We start from the raw sequence: 24,282 nt of genomic DNA on the forward strand, positions 1-24,282 counted from the left end.
ATTTTATGGTGTCTCCTGTTATTTTCTCAGGTTCCCAGTTACATCTGTGGACAAGTAGTTTGAGAAGCGAGAACCACCACTTGGAAATTTGGAATTTGATGCTCAATTAACGCCGAGGATTAATGAGACTTTTAAGGATTTGTGTTTTGATGGGCATTGTGCCCAGGTATCGACTCACCTGAACTCACATATATTGACACGTGACCAGGTAAAATGGTCAATCGCACCTCTCTGTGGCTCACATCAGTGGCTTTGTGTGTATTATGTTACTGTGGAACAAATTCTACCCAGAAGAGTTTGCAACAACAAAAATGGAATATGGAGCAATCAAAAGCAAGCTTAGTGGCCCATCGTCGTGTAAAACGTGGCTGGGTGTGGAACCAGTTCTTCATTGTAGAGGAGTACACTGGAACAGAGCCACTCTATGTTGGAAAGGTGAGCTTAAGTTATATATACTATTATCTGCTGGGGGTGGGGGGTGGGGGGGGGGGGGTGGAGGGGGCGGGTGTGGGTGGGTGGTGGGAAGAGGTGCTATTTGACATGAACAACTGACTTCCTCCACAATTTTATACTTTCATGTAAAATTGTACAACTGCATATGTCAGAATAATCTCAAGTCATAGTTCAGCAACAGAGTGCGATAAACTAAACAGGATTACTTTTGTAATAGTCATTGAAGGAAACCATTCATTGTTGTATTCATCACAAGCTGTCCTTTCCTCATGTAAAACTGTACGTTCTTTTAAAATCATTTTTCTCAAGTGCATTTTAAGCCAATATGCCCAGTTGAAAAATAGGAGTGAATGAGATGCAGCAATCCATGCATTGACATGGATCGAGAACTAGTTGGCAGGCCAGGAAGCAGAGAGCGGGAATAAACAGGACCTTTTCAGAGTGGCAGACAGTAACTAGTGGGGTACTGCAGGACTCAGTGGGGGGATCCCAGCTATTCACAACACACATTAATGATTTGGATGAAGGAATTGAATGCAATATCTCCAAATTTGCAGATGACACTGTATGCTGTGGGAAATGCTAAGAGGTTGCAGGGCGACTTGGGCAGTCTGGCTGAGTGAGCAAATACTTGGCAAATGCATTATAATGTAGATAAATGTAAGGTTATCCACTTTGGTGGCATAAACAGGAAGGAAGATTATTATCTGAATGGTGGCAGTTTAGGGCAAGGGGAAGTGCAACGTTACATGGGTGTCATAGTGGAACAGTCTGAAGGTTGGCATGTAGACACAGCAGGCAGTGAGAAAAGCTAATGGCATGCTGGCCTTCATAGCAAGGAGATTTCAGTATAGGAGTAAGGATGTCTTGCTGCAGTTTTACAGTGCCTTGGTAAGGCCACACCTTGATATTGTGTGCAGTTCTGATCTCCTAGCCAGATGAAGGACATTTGTGCTATTGAGGGAGTTCAGCAAAGGATCATCAGACTGATTCCTAGAATGATAAGAAGAAAGACTGGATCAACTGGGCTTGTACTCACTGGAATTTAGAAGAACAGGAGGGGATCTCATAAAAACATGTAAAATCCTGATGGAACTGGACAGGCTAGATGCGGGAAGAATGTTCTCGATGTTGAGGGAATGCACAATCAGGGATCAATGTCTAAGAATAAGAGGTAAGACATTCAGAACCTCTTCACTCAAAGTTGTAAAATTGTGGAATTCTCTACTATGGAAAGCCAATTTGTTAGATATGTTCAAGAGGGAGCTAGACGTGGCCCTTGTGGCTAAAGAGATCAAGGGGTATGGAGAGGAACCAGGAGTGGAATACTGAAAGTGCATGATCATTTTGAATGGTGGTATAGACTTGAAAGGCCGAATGGCCTACTCTTGCACACATTTTCTATGCCTCTATGTTTTGTACTTGTCTAATTTCACTTCTCTAGTGGACACTATTACTGGGCAAAAGTAAAATTGGCATTGTAGCCAATTCCTTTGGGTTTCTGACCAGCGATCATGGTTAAAATGACTCCTGCCCAGGTTACAAAAGTGCAGTCAGATGAAGGGAAACCAAGAGGGATTCTTCAATTAAAATCTTCACACAGAAAATGATTTCATCCCAACACCTTTGATCTTTCAAACAAAGGCCAAGAATGTTCCTTCCATGACAGTAAACAAAATTTAATTTGATTCTGGAGACTGAAGACCTTGCACAGAATCACTGTAGTCAAAAACAAGCATGGAGAAGTTAGAATAAGACAGCTTACAAGAGAAAACTGTTTCAATTAGCAGAAAGACTAGAAGAAGATGGCTAAATGGAAATGCAAATCTAGAAATAACAAGGTCAAAAAATTCATCAAGACACACATTGTGATATTTCAGACAACAACCAGGACAATGGAGCAGATATTTGCCATTTCAAATATGACCTTTCAACAATCAAACTCAGCCTCCTGTAGAAATTAGCATTATAAGGCATCAACATTATATGATGCCCTGGCTACACCAACAGTCTGCACTGAAAATATTGCAATGATTTACAAAACATTAGACTCCATGTCTGCCTCCACTCAACTGCTGCTGAAACTCTCATCTATGCCATTGTTACCTTGAGACCTGACTATTCCAATGTACTCACAGCTGGCCTTCCACATGCTACCACAGTAAACCTTGTATTCAAAACTCTGCTGTCTATATCCTAAATCACAGCAAATCCACTTCATCCATCACCCCCACCATACTCATTGACCTACATTGATTTCAAGTTAGGCAGTGCTTCTGGTTTAAAAAAATTCTCATCTCTGTTTCAAATCCCATCATGGCCTGACCTTGTATTTTGTTCAGCATGATAACCCTCCAGAATATCTGGGCTCCTTTGTGGCCTTTTAAGCATCCCTGACTTTAACCGTTCTACAATCACCTTCAGCTGGATTCTAAACTCCGGAAATCCCTCCCAACCTTTCCACTTCTTTCTACCACTTTCCTCCTTAAAAACTACCTCTTTGACCAATCCATTGATCAGCTGCCCTATTTTGTCATAATTTGCTACACAATTGTCCTGTGAAGCACATCAGAAAGATATATTACATTAAATGTCTTGTGTCAAGGTAAACGTTTGGATTTCCTGATACAATAACATTGTTAATTGTATATCAGCTGAGTAACTATATACAAGTGGAGGGCATTGATGTAGTTGTTGTCTGAGCTCATATAAAGAGACACTTTACTGATAATGCAGAATGGTTAAGGAGGTAACATTCCACTCTGTGAATAAATCTAAACTAAGTAATGATTGGCTCTGGTTTCATCCTTTACCAGCTGGCTATCAGGAGTTTAACAGACATTATCTTGTTGCTATTGCAGCACCATATTCCCTCATACATTGAATGAAAGTGAACCTCGATACTGTAGAATGCTTGGAGCTACCAAAGAAAGTTTGGTCATCTTACGTTGATTCAGCCCCAACTGATCATGATCAAAGTTTTCTGGCTGTGATGAATGTTGAGCTCTGTGAATGGAAATGATGTCTGGCAATGTTACTGAAACACTCCCAGCAGGTAGGAGCAAACAGCCTTGAATGACACTTTCTGACCCTAAAGGAAAAATTCCACAGTCTCAAGTTGGAGAGTATGGTGATTTGAAAATTGCACGAAGTTGCAGAACTCTTTCTGAAGTGTCTTTGTCCCATACTATCTTTAAAGCTACAATCTTGCATTTAGTTCTTGATTTAGTCAGTTCAAAATACCTTGGATTCCTCATCAGGTAAAATATCTCTGGGTTTTCCCACCCTCACCTTCTCAACAGCCAGACCTGAAAACATGTCATGATATCTATCAGCCCAGGGGATAGTGAGGGAAAATACCTGGCTCAGGGAAAGTTTTATCAGGAGCTGCACCAACTTCATACATTGATCATTGCATTTTAGAAGGTTCATAGAAACATTAAAAACTCAGAGCAGGTGTAGGCTATTCAGCCGTTTGAGCCTGTTCCACGATTCAATTTGATATTACTGCTGTTTCCCCATACCCTTAGATGTCATTAACTTCTTGATCTCCATTGCAAGTCTCTGTCTGCCTATCAAACTGCTTTATATAATACTCCTCATTACAATAAAAACATTTTTAAAATGTTTATTGTTCCTTTGTACATAATTTTGTCCTTATTTTAATTTGTTTTCAGCTCACATATTGCAAGACTGAAACACATTCCAATGTGACTGCAGTTACTGGGCTCACGTGGAGACTTATTACTAAAATATTTCAATTTATACATATCATATTCCCCTAATTCTTAATTCCTCCATTCTCTTTCTGCTCCACTATTTTGCCTCTATTCACATTCTATTCAGTATATCCTGTCTTTTCTGCTCCTTACTCACTGGGGGTAATTTTACTGTTCTGACTGCCAAGGGAATTGTGGCAGGCAGGACACGGACCATGCAAAGGCCTGTTGCCCATGGGTGGGATCTTCCGACCTTGGGTTGAGCGCGACCAGAAAATCCCACTCACTGTCTATTTTCTTTTCATTTGTTTTATTGACTGTATCAGTTCACCCTATTGTTTGCGGAGGCAGACCCCCTCATCAGTAAAACATGCCATTCATTGGTGGTAACTGACACATGGGCCATTTCAATCAGTTGTGCTGAAACTGAGAGATTTATATTTAGCAGCCAAGCCCCTTTGAATTTTATGAGGTTATGAAGATAAACATTTACTGACCGGCAAAGTGGTTCCAGCTACCATCCGGAGGAATCCTTTCATATGTTAGATTTACTAATTAACGGCCTATGTTCGCTATGCAGCAAATCAGAGAAATCTATTGAGTCACCTTATTGTGATACCAGTAGCCAATTCATGGTTATATTAAGACAACTCAGAACGGGTTAATACTTCTTAGCTTTCCACTCTGCAGTATTTTCTCGCCTACAAGCACAAGTGAACAGAAGAATAATTCAATGAATATATTATGAAAGAAATAAACAATTGACTCTCATATCCTCCTTACATGGCTACACCTATAATTGGCAATGAATCCCCTTCAATTTGTGTTACTATTTATTTTGTCACAGTTGTCTTTACAATGAACATCATTTTAAGGTATTGCATTGCACGTCAGATCACGACAAGGTGTTTCTGCTGATTCTGGCTGAAAAAACACTGCAAACGTACTCACTTTACTGACTCAGAACTGCTCATTGGAATCTTTAGATTGACTGCTCCTCTATTTTAACACTTCTGAAGTGACAATTGAGGACGCCTTGTGGTGTGGTGGTAGTGTCCCTAACACTGAGTCAGAAACTCTGAGTTTGAGTCCCACCCTAGGACTTGATAGCCAGGAATGTGCATTCATCAAGTGGCCTAACGGATTGAATGTCAATCTTGCAAAGGTGGGCAACCACCAAGTAGATTAATGAATGAACAGTTTATTAAGGTAAGTAACTATGTACTGAGAGTGATATAAAGGTTATCGTACTCCTTGACTCGAAGGGGAACCTGTGCTCAACTCCAGGATTTGTGTGTTCTGGCCCAATTGGAGTTACGTGAGCCTCCAAGAACTTGCCCTTAAAGTGACACATCACCACAGTTAATCTACAAAATCCTTTCAGCACACCAACGACTGTCAGTAAAAGTAGGAAGACTCCTGGTTAGCCGTGCTCGATATGGAATGGTGCTCTTCAAGCTATGATCCACTGGTGACCTGTTTCAGGAATTACTAGCCATGGAAACAGTCTGCCTTAATGCACCGCAAGGTGCAGAGAGAGAACTGGAACTGGAACAGAAATGATATTTGACATTGTTGTGTCAAGCTGCACCTGAAGTTGGAAAGTTGCTTGGGCATAATCCCAAACTCTTTTGATTTCCATAAATCAACTTAGTTGGAGAGAGGAAGCAAATTGAACTTCCTCTTGTAAATATAATAGTCAAATGGATGCTAAGCAGATTAACACTACATCTCCTCTGTTGCCATTCAGAGCTAACAGCATGGAAGTATGAGAGTGTGGACATCATTGTTAAGTCCAACATTTGTTGTCCATGAATTGGTTTACTAAGACATTTCAAAGGGCAGTTAAGAGTTAACCACACTGACAAACTGGGTAAAGGCAGCAGATTTCCTTACCCAAAACTTTTACAACAACCAATGCTAGTTTCATGGTCACCAGTACTGAGATCAGCTTTATATTCCAGATTTATCAATTTATTTGAAACAATTAAATTGATAAATCCCACAAGTGAGGGTTGGGATTTGAATCTGTGTCCTCATGGCATTAGCTCAATGATATTACCACTTCATTTAAGAATGGATTTCTCTTTAATGATTTCATGTGAGAAAGGGCCATAATGGACTTGACTTTCTTTGCTATTGTCCCCTCACCATGTCAGGGAAACGCCTGACTCCTGCTTAGAGAGTAATGGCTGAGTCAATAGGAAAAGTCAGCATAAATCCTGAAGATCCATGGTCGAGAATATGCAATTGTCAAAACAAATCCCCATAACCTGTGGTTGAGATTTTGGGGTTGTCAAGGCAAATCTCCATTATCTATGGTTGTGGTTGTGGGATTGTGAAGACAAATCCCTTTATCTATCAGCCCATTATGTAACATATTGCTGCTCCAGCACATTGTATTGTTGCTTTGTCACAAATCATTTAATTATGCAATAGCAATGTTGAGGCAATATGCATTCTCAGGATTTTATCAGGTCAGTGACAGCTTCAGTGTTTGACTTCACACTATGTCAGCATAGCTACTGGAGTGGAAAATTTCTGGCATTCACTTCTGTACTGTCCAATTATAGTCCATGCAAAAAAAAGACGAACAACAGAAATTGTTGCAACTCAAGTAAAATGCTCCTTGACTCTTTTTCAATTTGATATGGTCATGTTAGCTCCTTTTGTGACTGATGTAACAAAAGCATCACTGAATAAACTCACACCCAATGATACAAAAATCAGTTACCCACACAAAATATTCAACAGGATATATTTTAGCGCATGACTCCATGAAACTAAGTTCAGGAATCTTGGGTAAATCACATATTTTAAACAAAAGAAAAATACTGTAGATGCTGGAAATATGTAATGAAAACAGAAAATGCTGGAAAAACTCAGCTGGTCTGGCAGCATCTGTGGAGAGAGAAACAGAATTAATATATTGAGTTTAATATAACCGTTCTTCAGAGCTCTGGACCCAAAATGTTAACTCTTTCTTTTTCCACAGACACATTGATTTTCTCCAGTATTTTCTGTTTATATTACATGTTTTAAATACGGTTCTTCACTTGTGGTCTAACCAGTTTTGTTGGCTATATGCCAACAAAAGCGGATACTGGTGCAAGAACGCCTGTATCATGTGAATCAATCCAGGACTTGTATATTTCTGTGCAGAAGCTACATTGCTGATTTACGACTGCAGCCCAACTGTGGCTTGGGCCAGAATTCTACCAGCATGCCCACCCCAATTCCAGAGGCGGGCGAGGCTCAGAGAATGGCATTCTCTGTTGGCCTCGGGCAGGATCGTACGAACTTTGGGTGGACGTGCCGGTAAAATTCCACCCTATGTCACTGCAGGATATAATGTTATCCAGCTCTTGAATCAAATATTGTTTCTTACAATTTCATCTGGTATGACATGAATCTTAAATTATTTGGAAGATAAGCTCCATTAATGTGGCTGCCTCCATCCTACTTTTTTTTTAAAAAGAAGACAGAGAATCCTTCTTTCACTCATCACCCAGTCATCTACTGATTTTTTTTATGGAATGATTCTGAATTTTCTTTTTAACTCTTCAAGGGATGTGGATACCACTGGCAGGAGCATTTGTTGCCCTCCTTAATTGCCCTTGAACTAAGCCTGCTAAGCACTTAAGAGGCAGCTATACGTAGGCTAGAGAAGGTAAGGATGGCAAATTTCCTTCCCTAAGAGGCATTGATGAATAAGATGGGTTTTTAAAACAATCAGTGATGTTTTCATGATAACCATTACTGAAACTAGTTTTATAATCCTAAATTTAAATTCCATCAGCTGCTGTGACGCTGATGCTGTGAGGGTTATAAACATATGTCCCCACGGTATTAGTCTGGGTCTCTGCATTACTAGATGAGGGATATTACCCCTACATCCCCATCTCCAATTTACGGTTGGGTACAGGCTCATAGTAGACAGAAGTACTTCAATATTTTACTCACTTGCCCACTTCTCACACAGTGAGCACTGAAGGGCTATTCAATCTTAGCACTTTCACAAGCATATATATATCATCCGGTCAGAAATGCCCTCATTTCCATCTGAAAGCTCTTATTTGCTAAAAGAAAGAGGGATTATCAAATGATGGAAATTTAAGCAATTTAATGAGTTATGAACCAGAACTGGCTGCAGCATTAAGAAATTTGATTAAACATCAAAGCAACTATTGCAATGAAGATGATTCAAAATCTCGTCATTATGTAACATGCTCTAACTGTGCTTTGCTTCCTGCTGACAGCACACTCATCCACAAAAATATCAATTCTATTTAGTACAGAACACAGTTCACTGGGGCATCTAGCTTAATTGTCACCCCAGTTATTGCAAAGATGCATTTCTTTGATTGAGTGTGGGTAGAAATGGAGGGAGGCTGAATCCTCTACACCTGTTCAATTTAACTAACTATATTATCGGTCAGATATCCACTCATTGTGATGGATTTAAACCTTTTGTTACATACATGGGAGGATGATAAAACTGAATGTCTTTACTTTCTCACCATCTGTCCATGAGCAAAAGTGCATTTTTTTAAATAGGCTGTCATGTTTCTGCAAACCCTCTGTTTGTGAGAGCAAGTCTTAATGTGACTCACAAATTAAATCTGAAGAATAATGTATTCACATGTTCAAACCTAGGGAATGGTCAAAACTTTATACACACTCTACGCGCACAATAAGAAGATGGGGAAGAGGAGATTTTACAACCATGAATAACTTTAAAGAAAAAGCACCACAAATGTGGATATCCGTTCACTTGATTGCCTGAGTCCAATGAGAGTTCCTCACTGGAGGGACAACAGTTCAGGCAGGTTCAGCCAGCTGAAGCAGGGATTTTCTAATTTCCATTAAAATTGGTGGGGATGCAGCGAGATGAAGTTGGTATATAGAGATTTGGTCTGCTCGGCAGCTATGACAGAAATCTTTCAGAAGCAGGCTTTGAGGAGGCTCAGACTTGATGCAGGCTGTTGGTCAAGCTAGAACCCTGCTGAGGTTTTCGCAGGTTTAATGAAGCAGAATTAGTTGTGATTCTAGAAATGTAATGTTAAAACTTTCCAAAGGCCAGGAGCTCAGGTCATGTGATGTTGCCAGCAATGAATTAGTTGTAGGCCAACAAACAATTTCTTTGTCTTAGATTGCTATGCTTCCAACAGTGTATGATAAAGTGCTAACTTGATTTTCATTCTCTTTACTTGTAAGATCTTGAGCATTGCACTATCAGGTAAAATATCTTTGCCAATTTTGACATCGCTCAACCTTGGGCCCTCTATATTTTGAAATAATTCTGCTAGGGACAAAGTTGAAGCCATTTCCCATCCTGATTCAAGGTTGTCTTTTTCTACTCTGTTTGTTTTGCCAGTCACTGGGTTTCCCTTGCTATTTTTTCATCAAACTCCTTCATCCACTGAATTGCACTGTTGCTGGATTTCACTTCAGTTCTTTCCCACCATTTTTTTCTGTTTCACCATAGGTATAGTCACTGCTGCCACTATCTGTTATATTCAGGTTTGTTAGAAGAGAACTTGCTAGATGCAATGGCTTTGTGTTGAAAGCATGTTTATTTATGTACTAACTATTTACTAAGGTTAACTAAGAACAAGACATAGTTCTAAGATGCTTCTCAGTCACCTTCTCTCAGTGAGTAACCTCACTTTGACATAGTTCCTTATGCACATGCTCAATAGCTATCATTAACACTTTACGCATAATATTTCTGCTTCACTAAAGAGATTTCCATTGAAATCTGCCACTTATGGCAGCCAGATCTGTAACCTTAGAGAAGTGCTAGATCAGCATTGTTGGTGGCTGTGAGAGTGATCGCGGCCCATGATCTTTTATGCATCAGGCTACTTGCAGACTGGAACTAGAGGCATTTGCAACATCTTGCAGTTACTGGTGCATGAGATAGATCATGGATGCTGTCTATTTATTGAGAGCTAACTGCATTTCATTCCCTCTTGCCATAGAAACAGACAGAGTGATGTTCACTAGGATTGCAGCCTTCCCAATGAACAAGGTCCAAATCACCGTAAATTCATTGTTTTGCAATGTCAAATCTCAGATGAAAGAAATTTTACTTCCTTAACATCCAGCTGGTATATGACCAAATGCAATGAATCATGTAAGACAATGTCTTATATCCTGACAGTAATCATGATGCCTTCATTCTGCAGTAGCCAGCTATGTTAATTTATATTATTGTTGTTTAATTGTATGCAGGTGGAGGGCATTAACTGAGATTTCAATTCAGCACATGCTAAGAGATACAATGAAACCGTGGTGTGTTGGAATTAGGAGATATATGCTGGTAATGTTTCACCTGTAAATAAATGTAGAATGAGTAACGATTAACTCCACTACTATCCTTTACCGACTGGATTTTTGAAATAGATCACATTGTACCAGCTGCACTGGAGCCGCCATAGCTGGAAAGCTAATAGCTGACAACATTATGGCTGCAGTGTGCAACCGACACACACAGGTATGTGCAGTACGCACACAATAAAAACCAAGCTGAACACTAGCAATAAGAGCAAATATGGGCAGGTTAAAATAATGATTAGTACTCCATTACACTTTAGCATAGACGCCAACAGTTTGGGCTGGCTATCTGAGAGGTAATTGCAAGGGCAATGTTGGATAGGCAGTGGTGAGAAGACAAATGCTGTTAACCTGAGAGAGGGCATTGGCTCCATTCTACATGGATCCACTGATACTCCCCTGTTGGTGATGTTGTACCTGTTAATTCTCAGATGCTTTCGACCAGTTTGCTTACTCCAAGGTTTTACCCCGGTGTCCTTATTTGCAAGATGGACAAAGGACAAACACAAGTAAAAGTTCAACAAGTTTATTAATAATAACACACTTAACCCTTAAATTATCCACATAAAACAAGAGGACACCCCAGATTCAAGTATACTACCTGTAAAGATGGTTTGGTTAAAACCATACGCTCGATTCTCTGCATCCCTCTGGTCCGTCATCACGAAAATGAGTCTTGATGGCAGCTTCTTCCTTCCTTCCTTCCTTCTCTGGTCAGTCTTCCGAATGGTCAAAGGTCACCTCCTTCTTCGAGTCTTTGCTGCTGGTGTCTGAAAATGTGTCTTTTTATCCCCCGCCTGCTTGCCTTTCCAGAAACTTCTCTGGCTTCTGGCCAATGAGGCCCCAGGAGGGGGTTCCAATACCCAGTGGGTTTCTTGATGTCTGCCAGACAGGACACCAGAGTCCACCCCCAGTGTCCATCTCCATGCTGTTCTTTACATGTAACCTGTTATCAGATTAAGCCAACTGCAGGAACACGCGGTGACAGAAAGTCTGGCCTGACCTGGGCTTCTAAAAATAGGCGGTGCATTTCAATGGGGTGCAATGATCTCCTGTTAAGTATCAGTAGGGTGCTTTGATGGGTGGTTGATGAATCAGGCCCAGACATGTTAGTGTATTGTACAATTGTTTGAGCGTGTAGATATTAAGAAAGAGGATGTGTTGGAGGTTTTGAAAAGCATCAAGCTAGATAAGTTGCTGGGACCGGATGGGATGTACCCCAGGCTACTGTGGGAGGCGAGAGAGAGATTGCTGAGCCTCTGGTGATGATCTTTGCATCATCAATGGAGACCGGAGAGGTTCCAGAGGATTGGAGGATGTTGAGATTGTGTGTCCTCAGGGTGAGCTTCCCCATTGTAGCGCTCAAACACTGTATGGGCCCCTGCTTGTGCTGAAATGAAGTTGAGACATTAACCATTGCTGTATGAAGTTCAGTTCCACAAGTGTTCTTATGGAGTTGGCCTTGGATGGGTTCCAAGCTCTACGTGAAGCCCTGTGCCAAGTCGAAGCTGGACTCTTCAATGTTCCTTAACAATAATAGCAGACTCGTTGGCAGGCTTACCAATGTACCAAGCGTTTCTGTGTACACATTCATCAATGTTCTTCTGTACACCTTTCTGTCAAAGTCTTCTGCAGAGTCATTTGCAGCAAGATTATTGCGCAACACCACCATTCAGGTCCCTGGTTCGTGTGCTACCCTTTCCCCTTTTATTGGCTGCAGTCCCCAGTGCCATTCTGCTGGTGTTCCCCGCAACCTGCAAGCCACACGTAACTTGGTCCCTTTAAGTTACCATGTGTGGGAGGCTACACAAAAAAAAATTAAATAGGTCACACACTTAATCACCCACACATTGCAAAAAAAAGTAGAGGAAGCATTTCTTACAATGGGCAGGTCCTGCCTCTGTGCTTAACAGTAAAATACATGCAAGTACCAGTACCTGAGCTGGTGGTTGTCAGATCAAGTGTTTGTTTCTTCCCCCTCAGTCTCATCCCCTTCTCTCCGCAGATAGATTTCCCCAGTACTGCTAGGTGTCTGAAAATGTGAAAACATATGAGCAACATTGTATGAAGGGCGGGGGAAGAGAAAGCAAGAGATGCATATTTATACTGTCTGCACTTTGTAAATGAGAACAATCTGCAGTGACATAGGATGAGAGATGAACTATGCAGGAACATAAAGCGTTCTTGTTTTGTTTCAGCTTTACAGCTTACCATAGCCACAGAGATGGTCATTCCAATTAGTCCCAGCATTGACTTATCAATGGAGCTTAGCACATTGTGCTGTGACCCCATGCCCCATCCCCCTGCTGGTAAATTTCTGCAACTCCTGTTATAGGACGCTTTATCACAAAAGAGAGGAAAGTGTGTCAGTGGATGCAATGAGCTTGGGTAATGTGGTATGGATAGCTGGCAATGCGTCTAAGCTGTGAGATGTCAATGTACAGCTTCCAGCAGTGTTGTATATGGGAAGTATGTGAATGTTGGGTAGGAGTGGTGGTTGGTGGAGAATGTTGGTAGATGAGTGAAGTATATGTTATGAATGGAGCATCGAGTGAGGTTGGTGGTTCATTTGCTCAGATATAGCCTTCACTGACATTGACCTCTCATGTACGGTCATCATATTGGCATTGCATCCAAGTCCTTGGGTCTAGACTGTTGGCATTGACCTTGATGGTTACCTGTTCCAATCTTCTCAGTTCTTGACTGGAGGATCACCAGTCTCCCTGTGGAAAGATAATCTCTCTCCTTCTGTCCACTTTCTGTAACAAGCCTTCCAAGGGAGAAACTTGGGGCACACTCTGGCCTTTTGCAGATTTTTATAGCTTTCTCCTCCTTGTGATTAACCGTACCACACAATTGATAATGCTTCAGATATTACGAAAATTCCAGGACCTTTCTGTTCCATTGCTCATAGAAGGACAAGTGCAGCAGACGCATGGGAACACCACCACCTACCTTTTTTTTACCTAAAAAAAAAGCAGGGTGGTGGAGGCGGAGACATTGGGATCATTTAAGACTTATCTGGATAGTCACATGAGCAGACTGGGAATGGAGGGATACAAAAGAGTGGTCTAGTTGGACCAATGAGCGGCACAGGCTTGGAGGGCCGAAGGGCCTATTTCCTGTTCTGCATTGTTCTTTGTTCACCTTCAAGTTCTCCTCCAAGTCACTTACAATCCTGATTTGGAATATATTTCTTTACAGTTGCCGGGTCAAAATCCAAGAACACCCTCCTTAACAGCATTATGGGTGTATCTACACCACATGGACCAAGAAAGCAACTCACTACCATCTGCTCAAGGGCAATTAGGGATGGGCCAGCAACACTCACATCCCATAAAATAATTTTTAAAATTTGAAAGATTAAGAAGTCCGGTTTGGCTTTTAATACTGCAGTCTAGCTTTAAATGGTGGAGACTCGTATGGAGTTAGGTCCCCTTGCTGAATGTTGGCAACCACTCAGCAGCATGTTCAGCACTGGCATGTCAGCATCATTATAATGATGATGTGGAGATGCTGGCATTAGACTGGGGTGGGCACAGTAAGAAGTCTTTCAACACCAGGTTAAGGTCTAACAGGTTTATTTGGAATCATGAGCTTTTGGAGCGCTGCTCCTTCTGCAAATGAGTCACCTGAGAAAGGAGCAAAGCTCCAAAAGTTCGTGATTCCAAATAAACCTGTTGGACTTTAACCTGCCATTATAACGATAGCACCAAGTTTACTCAATGCTTGCATCACTCTGACCGGTCTCGGGTAATCATGCAGGTTGAATCCCAATGTTGGGGCTATCCAATTTTTCCCTCGCAGTTTTTAATCATGCCGAAATATAGATTTTACGTGTAATAACAATCAAGTCATTAATCATTTGATCAATAATACCATATCTTAGACTGCTCCTGGAATGATTAATTGCTAAAATGCCACTGTCCATCTGTTCCTGAAATTTGTAGCAAAAGCTTTAGGCAATTTTTTGCATGTATAACTAGTAGGTGTACAACAAATGCAACATTTCATTGAGCCTGTTCCACCATTCAGTTAGGTTCTGTTTCATTTGTACCTCTAATCTGCTTACTTAATGATGCATTCAATATCCCTTAAAAACCATAGGCAAAATAAAATGATTTCAGTCTCAAAAGAAAACCATTTGTTACGTTCCACCAATCTGAGCACATACTCTTTATCCTGACTCGGGACTGAGGAGTTGATTCACATGTGCCACTTGAAGTGCTCAAACTACTACTTCCCAGGAAGCCTCACATTCTGGCTCAGTGTTGATGCAGGAGGGAACATGCAGATAGGTCCCTGTGTGTGTTGAGAGACCTTGAATGGGCACTATCTTTACATCACTGATGTAAATTGGCTGCTGTGTTGTCAGAATTGGAAACATGGAGCATGCAGGTCCAGCCCACAATTCGTAAATCTCCTAAAAAGGATCTGAATTATGACTGAAATTGGATTTTGGGCCTCTGCTATTCAATGGGCCACTCCACAATTTGTGGGCAGGATATTTTTCTGTTAAGGTTATTTAACCACAGTGGGTAGAAAGATGGTGCTGGATTCACTGAGGAGATTTCTGTCATTTTGTGAATGCAGACAAGGATGTTGGAGTACTGTCTGAGCCAAGTAAAAGGGAAGCTGTTGCCATACCCCCTTATCTGTAACATGCCTAAGAAATGCAAGGTGGAGACAGAGTGGAAAAGCTCAGTGAGAAGGGAGGGGGAATGTGGTAGGGAGAAAGCGTCCTGGGCCCCAGGTAAGTGGACAGAGTTCCATTTCAAGTTCAATAACTTACCCACCCCAATGTAGAATAACAGTCACCGCTATCACATCCACTTCACTTCCATCATCACAGTGCCTCGGGCAGTATTGAATAATAAAGCAATTAACAAAAGCCTTCGCGAAACCGCACTGTAGAACAATTAGAGAAACAACAATTATCAAGTCCCAAATTAGGGATTCTAATCTGAATAAAGCGAATTTGGGTTTAATGAGTGAATTGGCCAAGGTAGATTGGGAAAGCAAATTGAAAGGTATAAGGGTAGGTTTGCAATGGAAACCATTAATTAATTGATAATTTTCAACAAATATACATTCCCTTTAAGATAAAGTAAACTCAGGGGAAAAGTGGTTAGCAAGTTCAATGTTGATATAAAATTAAAAGAGGAGGCTCAGAATGTTGTCACAAAGAGTAGTCATCCAAAGGATTGGGGGATTTAAAAATTAACAATGAATGACCAAGAAGTTTATGAATAGAAAGAAATGGAATATGAGAATAAGTTAGCAAGACACATAAAATTAGATTGCAAACATTTCTATCAGCAGGTAGCAGGAAAGAGATTAGTGAACGTCTACAGTGATCTCTTACAGACAGACAGGAGAATGGGGAATAAGGGAATGGGAAAGACATGAAACTAATTCCTTGTTCCTGTCTTCATATTAGAAGACAAAAAGAAAGTCTAGTCAGGAGAAGCAGAAATTTAAGGAAGTTAGTTTCAGTAAAGAAATAGTGCTAGAGAAATTAATGGAACTCAAATCCCCATAGCTTAGATTCATATGGATTAGGAGGTTTGGTGTTCAGCAGCTTCACAACGCGCCTCCCACTGCCAACACCCCCCCACCCCCCTCACCTCCCAACTTTCAAGCCCAACCCGGAAATGTCCCTTTGACACCTCACCGGGGTAATGGGCCTGGGTTGGCAGTGTCAGTAAGATGATGATGGCTCGCTGTGAGGAAAGCTGTGGTGCTCCTCAGCTTCTGCTTATGTCAGACTCCAGTCTGTCTGCTGACTGCTCTAAGTGAACATGGGGCCCATTCCTTTGTCCCACTGCTCTAAGGGGGGAAAAGCAGCAAGTCAAAGGATCAGTGAGTGATGAAGCCATCGTTCCAGGAGGTCTGTCACTTTGGGCCTCCACAGAATGTTTACATTGCAGAAGGAGGCATCTTGCCCAGGACCTATCCCCGTAACCCCACACATTTAACACAGTTAATTCCCCTAACTTACACATCTTTAGACACTAAGGGGCACTTTAGCATGGCCAATCCACCTAACCTGCACATCTCTGGACTGTGGAGGAAACCAGACCAGCTAGAAGAAGCCCACAATGACATAACTGGCACCAGGAAGAAGGGATTCAGATGGGCTGCTGACTGACAAAGTCTCCCTTGGTGGAAGGCCTCAGGATAGGCTTGAGCATTGCCTTCCCCTTCGGACTGCTCGTAGGCTCTTGGGCTACTCCATGGGATGGAGGGGCAGCGGTAGTAAGCTTCAGAAGCCTCAACATCACCCTAACACTGCCAGTCCTGGAGGTCCACCATTGTCTGCACCACGATGTTGGAAGCCCTAGCAGTAGTCCTTTATGACTGGACTTATTCTGTTTGTCCTCAGCCATTGTCCACAGACACTGCTTCATGTCTTGAATTCCATCATTCTTGGCTCAGACACCCTACCCCAGGCATTCCACTGACATCATCAACCTTGCATGTTGGCCTGGGTGCCATGCAATGAAGGCAAAGTCTCCAGTGATGAAGGCTTTGGGACTGCTCCCATAAGCCTTACAGTTTCAGGAATGTTGGTGACGACTGCTTGACTCTGACTTTGCGTCTCCAGCAGTTCAGAGAGAAACTTTTCAGAAAATTCAACACCTAGCTTGGGGCAGGAGGTGGAAGATTTGTTCCCTAAAGGACATTAGTAAACCATATGGATGAAGGTGCAGTGGGTCCTCAATTCCCTGGCACAGCCCAACCTCCCCACTTCACTCCTACCACTTCCCTGTGAGCTCCATTGCCCTTTTCTGATAGGGAGTGAAGAGTTGTAACTGCAACCCTCCCCCCCCACTCACCTTTTTTTATGGGCTAAATTCTCCTGCAGAAATAGAGAGGTCATTGTGAGCCAGATGTCTGATGGGTCAAAGGTTTATAGCAAGTGGCATATGTGGGCATCACATCTAGGTAGAAAAGGATTGTGATGAGGAGTGTTGGATTTTGTTTAGGTAGATGCTGAGAGGTTGAGTGTTGGGAAGCTGTGAGGTGGCAGTGAGTGAATTATTGGTGAAATTCCAGGGGTGACTGATGGGACTGATGAGAGGGGGAGACAGGTGTGTCCATCTGTACAGCTCATAGAAGGTTTCCTTGTGGTATTGGACACCGGTGCTCCTGATCATGCTGCTGGCCTGATTGCAAATGCCCCGCCACACAGCTGGGATTGGCTATGTTACTTTGGAGTCTCCTTCCAACAGCTTCTCCTCCAATGCATCCAAAAGCCTGGTCGGGTTCCCCTCCAAGAAACATGAAGCAGGCCTCCTCGCAGCCAACCTCCTAGCTTGACTGGGAGTGTGTGCTGAGGGACCATTTAGATGCAACTCCCCTGGGTTGCAGGACGCAGCTGAGACCTGGGTTGGGCGACTTCGATGTCTGGAGACTCTGGCTGGGGGATCATTTATTGCAGTAAGGTTGCAAGTTGGGAATCACACCAGTTTTTGCATCTGAAATTACACTTTGTCACTTTTGGGAAAAATTCCGCCCACTATATTTTGGGTAAGCATAGACTGGTTGGGTATAGTCAGTACTCTGTCTGATTTGAAAAGTGAAGGGACATACTGTTACAAACGATCCACTGACCATTCGGATGTACGACCTACATGCCTGGCACCAAACCAGCACTGAAATTCACATACCACATCTGTCATTTATACAGAAGGCAGGACATCCTGTTGGTGAAGAATGCGACTCATGTTGCTTTTCTAGGACTAAAAGTGTGAGCTTAAGGCCCAGGCGTGAGTTTGCGCAATAAACAATGAGCAAGAATCTGATTGGGTTAGCCTTTATCTTGCAGGATATTCTTGGTGCACTCTGCTTCAACATAAAGTTTGCACAATGAGTGAATGGCTCAAACCCTATTTATGAAGTTAACAGTAAGGCTAATCTTATAGCTTGCAGAACTGTAGGAATCCCATTGAGTAAATTGATCAGTGAAGGTGGGTTTGCGATAGACGTAATAGAGAATACATTAACAAATTTCTCAACTAGCTTGTCAAGAAAGAAACGTTTCACTACTCCACTTCAAAGGTGAATTTGAGCTCAAGATCTTCTAAAAAATTAATTTATGGAATGTCGCTGGCTAGACCAGCATTTATTTCTTATCCCTAATTGTCCTTGAGAAGGTGTTGGTAAACTGCCTTCTTGAACCGCCGCTGTTCCTGAGATATAGGTACACCTACAGTGCTGTTAGGGAGGAGAAATAGAGCCCAAGGTGTGTAAGGAAATTCTTACATGCAACTGCAGATTCAAATATAACAAATGTATCACTTACATATCAGAAGTGCATGAGGGGTACGAAGTTAAGGGGCATTCCATCAAAAATATGTTTCTCATGGAAATTGATGAAAGTATCAGCTAGATCTTGACTCAGAAGGGATTCAAAGATGGCACCATCTATACCCCGTGTTGTTAAAACTGAACACAACTGCTCAAGTTTGTAAGTTCACTTAATACAGATTTAGGCAACGTCTGCCCATCTAGCTTGCCATAATTTTGCAATCCTGCACAAATGTCTGTGCACATGGACACAGCATTGCTATCAATTTATTATTGTGAAAGTGAAGGAATCCTTCGCTGTGTGTGAAAAATTCGCTCAGAGCAGCTCACTCAACTATTTGACCAATTCACCTTGTGCAGTACTAAGCATAGGTAGGACAGGACATAAAGGGACATGACTTTAGTGTGTCTTGGACAACCTATAAACATGTGGACGCAGTGAAACAAGAGGATCTTATCATTTACACCACCAGACAGCTCATTGCTCTTACCCAGGTCTAACAAACATTTTTGAAACTTGTAACCTTTTATACCTTGGAATGGTGAGCCTGGTCACCCTACAGCCATGTTTCTGCAATAGTTAATGCATCATACTCATATGATGCAATCTGTGTTATCAACTCATCTATCTTGCTGCAAATGCTTTGTGCATGCAGATAATGAACAGTTAGCCCAGAAGTTTTAGTCATTTACAATTGTGGATTTGCTCTGTGTTGCATATTTGAGTTTACATTTCCTGTCCCAGCCTATTACACTGCGACCGACAAGTTCTTCCTCACTATCCTGTGCCACTACTCCCTCGTATACCCATGATTTTTTAAACCTTCCATTCTTGAAACCATTCCCCCTCCTAGTTAGGGTTCTTGTATGAGTTTTTGGTGTAATAAAATCTTCATATGATAAAGTTAAAGTTTTGTTTATTAGTCACAAGTAAAGCTTACATTAACACTGCAATTAAGTTACTATGAAATTCCCCTAGTCGCCATGCTCCGTTGTCTGTTTGGGACAATGCACCTAACCAGCAGACCTTTAAGAATGTGGGAGGAAACTGGAGCACCTGGAGGAAACCCACGCAGACACAGGGAGAACGTGCAAACTCCAGACAGAGAGTGACTCAAACTAGGAATCGAACCCGGGTCCCTGGCACTGTGAAGCAGCAGTGCTAACCAGTGTGCTACTGTGCCTCCCCAGAAGAGTGCAAGGGGTAGGAAATTAGGAGGCATTCCATTGGATATGATCTGTAAATATATAGATCTATATCTATAATTTTCTGTTGATACTCAGACCAATTACTAGCCGGCACTACTACCTTTAATTTTGACTTCCTAAATTTTCAAGCAACTGAAACCTAACCCTCACTCTTTGGTTTAAATCTCTCTGTATTTACCCAGTTATATGGTCTGCAGAAACACTGGTCCCAGCATGGTTGAGATGTAGGCCATCCCCACAGTACAGCCCCCACTTTCCCCAATACTGATGCCAATGTCCCATGAACTGTTACCCACTTCTTCCACACCAGTCTTTGAGTCATATATTCGTCTCTCTAATTTTACATACACTTTACCCTTTTACATGTTTCTAAGAACATAACCTCCAATGTTATAATCTCTGGATTATTATCTTGGAGGTAATGTTCTTTAATTTCATGCCGAACTCCTTAAATTGCCTGCAACAGAATCTTATTCTACCTAGATCATTGGTACCTACATGGACCATGACTACTGGATCTGCCCTCACTTCCACTGCAAATTCCTCTTCAGCCCAGAGCAGATGTCCTGAACTCTGGCACTGGGCAGGCAACACGGTCTTTCAAATTGTCAAACCAGGCTTCAGAGAACAGTGTCTATTCCTCTGATTATATGACTTCCAACTACAATTACATTTGTTTTTTCTCCCCCCAACTTAACAGCTCCAATTTTGAACTTTTCCTTCCACTCTTGTCACGACCTTCAATGTTTGTGAGTTGTGCTGGCAATAGACTTTGGTCATATTATTTTAAGTAAATTTCAGTTGATTGATGTTTTCTAAAGACACACAAATCTCTGAAGGATTTTTGAATCAATAACAACTTACATGCAGTGCAACATTGGATATTTTGCCAAGCAAGGGCAAGTTGGTAGGTCGAGAGCATTACCCTGAGAAATTCTTCTCATGTTGCTCTGGGACTCAGATGATTGTCTCCAAAAACCACAACCATCTTCTTATGTGCTAGGTATGACTTCAGCCAGTGGAGTTTTTCTACCTGATTCCCATTGACTTCAGTATTGATAGGGCTCCTTGATGCTATACAGGGTCAAATGCCTTGATGTCGAGGGCAGTCGGACTAAAGCTCTTTTGTCCGTGTTTGTGAACCAAGTCTGTAACGAGGTCATAGGCTCAGTTATCCTGATAGAACCCAAACTGAGTGCCCACAAGCAGGTTATTGCTGAGTAAGTGCTGCATAATAGCATTGTTGATGACAGCTTTGATCACTTTACTGATGATTGAGAGTAGTCTGATGGGGCGGTAATTGGCTGTGTTTAATTTGTTCAGCTTGTCTGTGTATAGAACATAGATGGGCAATTTTCCAGGTAGATGCTTGTGTTGTAGCTGTACAGGAACAGTTTGGCTAGGGGCTCGGCAAGTTCTGGAACACAAATACTGCTGCCAAAATATCCAGTGCCTTCTTGATGTCATATGGAGTAGATCAAGTTGGCTGAAAGTAGACACATCAATAATATTGGGGACCTCAAGAAGTGGCCAAGATAGATCACTCACTTGGCCCTTCTTCCTGAAGATTTTGGCAAATAGTTCAGCTTTGTCTTTTGCACTGATGTGCTGGGCTCCCCTATTATTGAGGATGACAATATTTATGGAACATATTCCTCTTTCTTCAGCTGGTTGTTTAATTGTCCATCATTCACAGCTGGATGTAGTAGGACTGCAACACTTAGATCTCATTCATTGGTTGTTCGATTACTGAGCTCTATCACATGCTGCTTCCACTGTTTGGCTTGCAAGTAGTTCTGTCTCATAGCTTCACCAAGTTGGCTCCTCAATTTTAGGCATGCCTGATGTTGCTCCTGGCATGCTGCCCTGCATTCTTCATTGAACCAGGATTCTTCCCCTTGGCTTAATATTAATGGTTGAATGGGAGGAGGGGGATTTCCAGGCCATGAGGTTATAGATTGTGGATGAGTACAATTCTGTCCTGCTGATGATCCACAGTGCTTCATGGTTGCCCAGTTTTGAGTTTCTAGATCTATTTGAAGTTTGACATGGTTATAGTGCCATATAACACATGGGGAATATCCTCATGTGGACATAAGGACTGCGTAGCGGTCACTGCTACTGATACTGACATGCAGGTGCATCTTCAACAGAAGGTTTGATTCAGTTTACCTGTTTTGTTGGTTCCCTTACCACCTTCTGCAAATACAGTTAAGCAGCTATGTTCTTTAGGACTTGACCAACTTGGTCAGTAGTGGTGTTACTGAGCCACTCTAACAATGGACAAAGAAGTATATTCTGTGCCTTTTCCACCGTCAGTGCTTCTTCTCTGGGTTTTGTTGCTCATTGGATAATGGGAGTGGATGTTTGAGAAGCAGTGGCTTCAATGAGCAGCAGCCAAACTGGCCAAGTTACTTTAAATGGGCAACAATAGAGATTGAGTTTGAAGGTGGGAGGAGAAAATGTCCAGTGACACTGGTGGAGCCAATTAATACTGATAGAATTTGTGAGATCCCTACCTGTTTCTGGTTGGTGCCTTGAATAACTAATGGGCTGAAGGGCTTTTTGTTGTGCTGTAAAACTCTATGGCTCTAAAATCCCAATCAAACTGACAGTGGGCAGAAAGATAATTTCTACACTGTGATATTGAGCACACTAACCCTGATCCAGGTAAACATGAGGATTAAAATGGGGCCAATCTTACCTTAACGAAGAATTTTCTTCAGTATGCTTGCTGATTATTAGGTGTTTACTGAGCACTTGGGACTGAAACGTAGCAAAACTGTTACTCAAACTCAGCAAATAAATGCCGAGCATCTAATTTTAGTTAAGCTGCTGCACAGAAAGGATAGAGCAAACTGTGAAAAGCAAAACAATGGAGGTGTCATATGTCAGTAAAATTCAACAGGGATTTGATAGATTTTCTTATGCAATAAGCTGTTGAGGGACGTTACAGCAGATTGGTTGAAGCTGGAGTTCCAGTACAGTGGCAGTGGGACACTGCTCTTGAGTCATAGCAGCTGCCCGGGAGACTTTGATCTCGTGATATAAACAAAATTACCTGACAATAGTTCACTCCTAACACAGTTACACCTTTATGGCTTGAGGCAGGAAAGTGGAGGTGAGTGTTATTATGTCAGATCAGTTATGGTCTCATTGAATGATAGAGCAGACTCAGTGGGCCAAATGGCCTACTCTTGCTCTGACATCTTGTGGTCTACACTGGAACAAGCTGTCTAAACGGCAGCTGCCCCTGCTGGTGACTTTTAAAGCAACTAAAATGTAAGTCGGCAATGCAGAAGAGGTCCAATCCCAGTTTCAATTTTGGAAGTTACTGTCATGGTGTTCTGAGAAGACTAGACCTATTTGGGATAGAACCTGAGGTTGGCGGAGCATCATAAATGGAGAATGTACACTAAACAGCCTCTTTCACAAGGCATGGCCTTGCCTATGTTCATGATTTGTTGGAGCACTCACATTGCTGCCATATTAGCCCATTGCTCTGTGACTCATTAAAGGTGCAAGGAAAGTCCAGCACACAGAATATATGGTAGTGACAATTCAAGCTGCTTTACAGATCACCTACAGAGCTGCTGAGTTGGCCATTTCAGCAATGCATATATTCTTCTATGCTCCTCATTCCAGTCTTTTTTCCCTCACAGTTGGAGCTGGAGCTTTTTTTTGATTTAATAGAAGGTAAGTTACAACACCGAAGTGAGGTTACAATCAGATTACAATGGCAAAAATATATTGTTGAATTGCTCAGATAGACATGGGACAGACATCAAATATGCCTCCTCAGATTGGTTGGAAGAGTTCAGCGATGAGGCTCTGTTGATCATGAGAGAATGACAATCTGGCACAGGATTAGGAGGGACAAAACACAATTTAACAAGTTGACTGGTTAGGCAGTATTGTCACTGATGTATCTAAATGCTAGTTCAGGCATCTGTGCACAGGAGAAGCAACTTAAAATCATATCTGTTTTCTTTTCTGTTGCTGCAAACAATGCTGATGGTTTCAGTGAGTTATCCTAGATCCCTACCTTATAATGTATCATGCACATCAATACATTTCAATTTAGAATCCTTCTATGAAACGCTTCTTTGCAGTAATCCACATTAAACATCCGTACCTTTCTCTTCTATCCAAATTACACTGTGTTTGGTCTAGCTGCCCTGGGTCATCTGTAGCCAACAAATCTTGTTTTGTATCATGAAATTTTCTTTTCTATTGCTACCTCAATAAC

The 24,282-nt window shown here is 41.8% G+C and overlaps 1 protein-coding gene across 1 annotated transcript in view; it reads left to right on the plus strand.

Moving 5' to 3' along the window:
• Positions 1–24,282, plus strand: part of cdh22 (cadherin 22) — an 871,134-nt gene that overhangs the window by 172,981 nt on the left and 673,871 nt on the right. The window contains exon 2 of the mRNA XM_080205062.1: positions 31–435. Coding sequence (XP_080061188.1) covers positions 214–435 — 222 coding nt within the window. The 5' untranslated portion in view covers positions 31–213. The remainder of the gene's footprint in view (positions 1–30; positions 436–24,282) is intronic.

Source organism: Carcharhinus amblyrhynchos, chromosome 16 (genome assembly GCF_965287045.1).
Source record: "Carcharhinus amblyrhynchos chromosome 16, sCarAmb.v2.hapA, whole genome shotgun sequence".
NCBI lineage: Eukaryota > Metazoa > Chordata > Chondrichthyes > Carcharhiniformes > Carcharhinidae > Carcharhinus > Carcharhinus amblyrhynchos.